Source organism: Sinocyclocheilus grahami, unplaced genomic scaffold (assembly GCF_001515645.1).
Source record: "Sinocyclocheilus grahami isolate Dianchi unplaced genomic scaffold, SAMN03320097.WGS_v1.1 scaffold984.1, whole genome shotgun sequence".
Lineage (NCBI taxonomy): Eukaryota > Metazoa > Chordata > Actinopteri > Cypriniformes > Cyprinidae > Sinocyclocheilus > Sinocyclocheilus grahami.
Genome location: NW_015506163.1, coordinates 403,596 through 410,561, shown reverse-complemented (window position 1 = coordinate 410,561; position 6,966 = coordinate 403,596). Strand labels below are relative to the sequence as shown.

Here is a 6,966-nt window from a genome sequence, read left to right as displayed (position 1 = left end):
ATATAATTTTTTACAAAAAAAACACTAGCTTTCTATTTTTCTATTCTACTTGTTTTTCTTTGAGTGTGTGTATATGTGTGTGCTTATATATTGTTGCTCTTTTGTTAGTTTTGACTGGTTTTATTGTCCTCATTTGTAAGTCGCTTTGGATAAAAGTGTCTGCTAAATGACTAAATGTAAATGTAAATTATAATTTTAATTCAAAAATGGATGCCACCGTATTGGACCAATAAAGGCCTCCCTACACCTACCCTACCCGATACTTTATTTTCAACTTTTCGATTATTTCCTCCATCTTTCTTAAAATAAATGCCAATGTGATATGAGATTTGAAGAAGGAGGAAAAAAAAGTTTGACAAAAGGCAGATTCGAACTCGGGTCAATCGCATCAAAACGACTACGGCACACACTTTACCATATACGCCACTGGAGATTTTGCTTGTTAATCGTCTTTTGTAGTGTTGACTAGCCCAATCACACGTAGGTGGGCGAAGTTAGTGTAAATAGCTTCTGCCAAAAAGGCGGGCTATGTTTCAATGGGAATAACTAAGCGGTACATTCGCGAGTCATATGCATATTACAACAATTTACGCTTAACGAAGAATAATGGTCAAATTTATAACTGTTAATATTCTAAAATAAGACCTTTATGACGTATGCAGCCTACAAATGCGACATCCGGAGGATGCAGCCTTCCATCAATGAGTTCATTATATGATAATTAAAACATGAATTAATGCTGATAAATGTTATTAACGTCAACAGCCAAAAGAAAGTTTAACAGGATTATGAACGTACCTTAAAGGCATGCACGGGCTTCATCTTGGGCTTTTTTACTTTTTCTGATTCGACTATGTAGTCGGGGACACCCCTAGTTTTGAGTAAGCGACCTCTAGCGGCGAAACTTACACATTGTGCCTTTAAATGAATGTTTTATGTGTAAATTTAACTATCAAATACAGTCATGACATTTTCATGTAATATTTTCTGATGAATTATATTTTTAAACTCTGCTCTTCTATGATCCTGACAGATGAGCCATATCCAGCAAAAAACGCAGGATATAAGGGTTCAGTGAAAGTGGTCTGGACTCTGTGAAGAAGAGTCATTTTCTCAGAGACGCTGTAGAAGGACAGAGTTCCTGCTCCATGATCCAGATACACTCCTACTCTAGAGGAGCAGACAGCAGGGACTGAGACTTTCTTTTTGTCATGTGTGAAATAGAAATTTTGTAGATAGAAGCTGAATCGCCAGGACTTTTTGTTGTCACCAAGTCTACAGTCATCACTGTCTCCTTTACGTCCAATTCCTTTGTAACAAACTGCTACAGCCCATTGCTTTCCACTGCACTCGACCTCCCAGTAACCGCGACCACACAAACCCTCTCGACACATGACATTCACATATCTATCAAATCGCTCTGGGTGATCAGGATAATGCTGTTTTTTATATGTAAATGATACTTTCCTGTTGTCCTCAGATAGTTTGAGGGCATTGTTTGTAGTGTTTGGATCCAGGTGAAGTTCACAGAAATCTGAGGAGGAGAAATTAAAAAAAAAAAAACACATAAAAAGATCAAATATTGAACAAAGTACACTTTGGTTTCAAAATGGTCACACTGTAACAGATCATATACTTATCAATTATTAAATGTTTGCCTCAAGGAAACTTGCCTCAAGTTGAACTTACACTGCAAAAAATCATTTTGGGTCTTGGCAACACAGACTTTTGACACTGAAGAGACAACACAAAACAAACATGTGACTAATCTGTTGCTTTAATCCTGCAGAGTATGAATGACAACACAATATATCGAAATATTCAGACCTTCTTGTGATATTTTAGCTGTTTGTTGTTGACAGATGTCCTCCAAAACCTCCTTAAATATCGAGATTGAAACATCTTTAAAATACAGATGAGTGTGTTGTGTAATGGGAACGTTTTCAAATGTGGGTAAAACACACACAGACTGACAGCTCTGAAACGAGACAAACAGCTTGTTATGTTAAAGAGACTATTTTAAAATGTGAGTCAGTATAGAAACATGGCGGTATACTGACTTTCATTACCTTCAGAAAATTGACCTGATCCTCAGTAATCAGTAGTTTTTCAATCTCAGCTTGTCTTTTTCTGAGTTCTGTCAGCTCTTGATCCAGATGTCTGTGAAGTTCCTCTGCTCGATCTATCTCGGTCTTCTCCTGAGCTCTGATCTGCTCTTTAATCTCAGAGCGTTTCTTCTCAAGAGAGCAGATGAGCTCAGTGAAGACCTTCTCAACGTTCTCCATGGTCTCTAGCGCTGAACTCTGCCAGAGACACAAAGATCTGATCATGCAGGTCATCGCTGTGACTCAAAACAATGTAGATAGACAGTAAATTAGTGGCGTCAAGCTCCAAAATGGACAGAAGTCTCAATAAGAACATCGTGAAATGTATAAACACTTTTTATATCAATTTTTGGAGTTAAAAACCCATTGGTCATCATTGTCCACTTTTATTGAATTTAAAAGATCTACTTTTGAGTGTCAAACAAACTTTAAAACTAAAGAAGACATAAAGAAACATACTTGAAGAAGCTTCAGAGCTTCACTGAGCTCCCGCTGACCCCTCTCTCGCTCCTGGATCAGTTTTTGGCACGTCTCCTTTATCTCCTTTAACTCTTCCTAAGGATGTTAACATAAAAAATAAAACAATAGACAAAAATAGACAAACACCATTCCACTCTGGTAAAGGGATGTAACCAGGGTAATCAAAATTACAGACTACAAACAGTAGCACCTCCTGACTGTAAATTTTGGTTGGGCAGAGCCTGGGTCTTAGCGCTAGTTTATCATAAATATTTTGTAAGCTTTATATTCTAATCACTGAATGCATGCAGAACACTTTTTGGCAGCTGCGTTATTCAGACTGTGCTCTGACAGGCTTTATGTAATAAGTCACGATCACCCGCATAAAATGCTACCTTAGAAAAATAATTGCCTTAATGTAGTATTTATTGTCTCCGAGTGTTGTTTTGGAATATTACAAATTGTGGAGGAAATCCATAGAGGAAAAAAATCCATGTCTATTCTCAAACGTAAAACAAACACAACAGAACTATAAAAAGGCTATTTGCATGAGCACGATTAAACAAAAGTATTTATGCATTCATTATTTTGATATGCTACTCCACGTAGGAAGAACAGATGTGCCAACTAGTTACTGACCTGACGCAGACTAATATCTGACCGAAGCAGATGTCATCTTAGTCTGGAGTCTTGAACACATTTACAATTATTGATTGAGTTTATATAGAAGTCTATGTTTTGGATGAATATTTTGGTAGCGCTCTGCCCCACCTGCCCTTACAGATGAGCCACAGCTGATATAAATGTATGCTATAAAAAAATGAATTTTTTTATTATCGTCGATATTACCTTTTTCCTAGTCCATTCTGAATCCACAGACACCACACTGTGTCCTTTATGATTATCAGTACACAAACAACAAATGCTCTGACAGTCGTCCTGACAGTAAATCTCCAGAAGTTTCCCATGACTGAGGCAGATGTTCTCCTGAATGTTTCTGGAGGCATCGACTAGTTTGTGCTTCATAAACGCTGGAGATTGATAGTGAAGCTGCAGGTGAGTTTGACAGAAGGAGGCCAAGCACTGCAGACAGGACTTTACAGCTCTGCTCTTCTCTGTAGTGCAAACATCACAGTCCACAGCAGCCGTTTGTAGGGCCGTCTGCTGCAGCGTCTCCATCATCTCAGCTATCAGAGTGTTCTTCTTCAGTAGAGGTCTCTGACTGAAGCTCTCTCTGCATTGGGGACAGCGGTACGGCGGCCCCTGCTCCTTCTGGCCCCAGCAATCAGTAATGCAGCTCATACAGTAACTGTGTCCACAGGGAATCGTCACCGGCTCCTTCAGTCCATCCAGACAGACTGGACAGCTGAACTGATCCACAAACCGACTCGCTGCTGATTCTGCCATTTCTTTCCAGTGAATTTCGACTTCTGTCTTGTAATAAGAGGTGTTTCGCCTAGAAAAGCAACAATATTTGTCAAATGCTATTTTTCACTTAAGTGAATTACGTATGGATGCTATTTTACAAAGTCCAAGTATCTAACCAACAATACTTTAAAAGAAGTATAATAATCACAATGTTAATCACTATTTTTTTGACTGAGGGAAAAAGTAACGGTTCTCTGCTTATCAACTGCAGGCTGCAAATACTTTTGCTTGTGCCGTCAACAGAACTCGTATTTAGCCCAGAATAGTCTTTTCAGACATGATCACCATAGAAATAAGTTTGCCGTTTTAAAGTGCCCTTATTATGGATTTTTATAAATTACATGTCGTGCAGTGAGTAATGCAGCTGTATGTGAATGTAAACAGGCTGCAAAGTTGTAAAGCTGAAAGTGAATCATAAATAAATATTGTCTCTAAAAAGAAAGTGGACTGAAACGAGTCATTTTTTTTTTTCATTTGCACAGTTCATTTAAATGAACTGCTTTTTTTTTTTTTTTATAATTCAAATCCCATTCCACGAATTTCACACGTCACAAATTCTCATATTTGCATACCCTGTTGAAAAAACAAGCATATGCTGGCTAGGTATGTTTTGATGCTGGTTTGAGCTGGTCCTTTGCTAGTTTATGCTGGTCCTTTGCTGGTTTAAGCTGGTCCTTAGCTGGTGATGTGCTAGTCCTAAACTGGTCCGACCAGCTTAAGACCAGCATAAACCAGCAAAGGACCAGCATATGCTGGTTAGGTATGTTTTGAAGCTGGGATGTTGGTTTGAGCTAGTTTATGCTGGTCCTTTGCTGGTTTAAGCTGGTCATTAGCTGGTCATGTGCTGGTCCGACCAGCTTAAGACCAGCATAAACCAGCAAAGGACCAGCATATGCTGGTTAGGTATGTTTTGAAGCTGGGATGTTGGTTTGAGCTAGTTTATGCTGGTCCTTTGCTGGTTTAAGCTGGTCATTAGCTGGTCATGTGCTGGTCCGACCAGCCTAAGACCAGCATAAACCAGGCATACTGGTCCGACCAGCTTAAGACCAGCATAAACCAGCAAAGGACCAGCATATGCTGGTTAGGTATGTTTTGAAGCTGGGATGTTGGTTTGAGCTAGTTTATGCTGGTCCTTTGCTGGTTTAAGCTGGTCATTAGCTGGTCATGTGCTGGTCCGACCAGCTTAAGACCAGCATAAACCAGCAAAGGACCAGCATATGCTGGTTAGGTATGTTTTGAAGCTGGGATGTTGGTTTGAGCTAGTTTATGCTGGTCCTTTGCTGGTTTAAGCTGGTCATTAGCTGGTCATGTGCTGGTCCGACCAGCTTAAGACCAGCATAAACCAGCAAAGGACCAGCATATGCTGGTTAGGTATGTTTTGAAGCTGGGATGTTGGTTTGAGCTAGTTTATGCTGGTCCTTTGCTGGTTTAAGCTGGTCCTTAGCTGGTAATGTGCTGGTCCTAAGCTGGTCCGACCAGCAAAGGACCAGCATAAACCAGCTCAAACCAAAATCCCAGCTTCAAAACATACCTAACCAGCATATGCTGTTTTTTTCAACAGGGTAATGCCCGCCTACATTCTACGTGGACCTCCCGCGAAAACTTGAACCGCCTTCAAACGCTGTAGCAGGTTCGTGTGGATAACATAATGTCGAGAGGACGCTGTGCTCTGTGCTGTGAAAGTAAATTTGGTTTATTTTCACTTCCAAAGGATGAGGCTGTGAAGAATCAGTGGTTAAAGTGCATCTTTACTAAGATACTACAGCAGCATAATCACAACTTTTTGTTGTGTTCTCGTCATTTCACTGACGACTGCTTCTCCGAGTAAAATGTTGGATTCGTAAACCGGTTGTCTTTGAAAGATGAGTCAGTGCCATGTTTGTTTGGACCAGCTTGCTCCTTCGAAACTCAACCTGTAAGTATGATTAATAATTGTTGCTTTAATGTTCTGTCGAGCGTGCAAAATATGTAGTTGTTGTGACACACTCAGTGCAGCTGTAAGTCTCCGGCTAACTCATGTTATAGTTCTGCTAATCAGCTGTGGGCCCGCTATTATCTGGAAATGTGTTGATTAATACAGAAGGTCTGTTGTACTTGGAGTCATGATAAAGGATGGAGCAATACGTAGCTTACAACCTGCAGTGCTTTATCAGTTCTTTGTCTGTGTTCGGCTAATCCATTTACCATTTTTGTTTGGGTCTTTACAAGCTGTGGGTCCGGTTCACTAACATAAGTGTAAAACGACTTATTACTTATTGTACAGCTATGTGTAAGATGGATGTGTAAGGGTGTGTAGTTTACAGTTGCTTACTGAAGGCCCTGACTGAAACACCACGGTATGCCACTGCATTGCATGCATGTAAACCTCTTGTTGGGGACTCCCAAAACCAGATTACAAACATTTCAAATACCATAATAGGGGCACTGTAAAGAATTATTGAAATTATAAAGAGTAAAAAGTATAGCTTTGTAGTATAATAATACAATCGAATAATCCGTTTCAAAAGCTTTACGTTTTTATTAGATAACAATCTAAAAATAATCGTTTAGCAATGAAGTGCAAAACTAAATTTAGTCTCACCAGTTCTGAACAAGTTAACATGCAGGAGTAGAAACGATCTGTACACACTTATGAACTAATACATTATTGCATGCGATTTGTGTTTAAAAGCTGCATTTTGGATATTATGAAGTCCTTACCTCGGGAGAAATACACCTCAAATATCATTTGCTTTTACAGCTTTGCCCAAAAGAACAGTGTACCGGATCTATTAGTGTTGTGAGGAAATAGGTTTGGTTAGTTTCAGTTCTCTTGGTTTTTACTTCCTGGTTTTCAGTGCGTAAAAAAATGGGCGTGTCTCAAAAATGAGAGAAATAATAAAACACACACACAGAGAGAGAGCGAAATATAGGGTAATGTTTATTTTTAATGTATTTATTTATTACATATGATCGACTGGTGAACATTATTGGA

General features: G+C 39.2%; 1 protein-coding gene across 1 annotated transcript; it reads right to left on the bottom strand.

Annotated features, from left to right (window-relative positions):
- Positions 1–948: 948 nt before the first annotated feature.
- On the bottom strand, positions 949–6,815 carry LOC107565148 (E3 ubiquitin/ISG15 ligase TRIM25-like). Its single transcript, XM_016250361.1, has 7 exons — positions 6,693–6,815; positions 3,414–4,020; positions 2,565–2,660; positions 2,070–2,303; positions 1,828–1,978; positions 1,690–1,734; positions 949–1,534 (listed from the first exon to the last, which is right to left on the bottom strand). Exons 2-7 carry the CDS (start codon positions 3,969–3,971, stop codon positions 996–998), a joined length of 1,623 nt encoding a protein of 540 aa, XP_016105847.1. The 5' UTR covers positions 3,972–4,020; positions 6,693–6,815; the 3' UTR covers positions 949–995.
- Between the last annotated feature and the right edge of the window lie 151 nt (positions 6,816–6,966).

Excerpts from the sequence above, each read along its gene's own strand:
- LOC107565148 (XM_016250361.1), bottom strand. The coding sequence starts at position 3,971 with ATGGCAGAATCAGCAGCGAGTCGGTTTGTGGATCAGTTCAGCTGTCCA. Across the intron at positions 2,304-2,564 it reads AAGCTCTGAAGCTTCTTCAA|AGTTCAGCGCTAGAGACCAT; the intron begins GTATGTTTCTTT and ends TGTCTCTGGCAG. Across the intron at positions 1,979-2,069 it reads ATCAGGTCAATTTTCTGAAG|AGCTGTCAGTCTGTGTGTGT; the intron begins GTAATGAAAGTC and ends GTCTCGTTTCAG.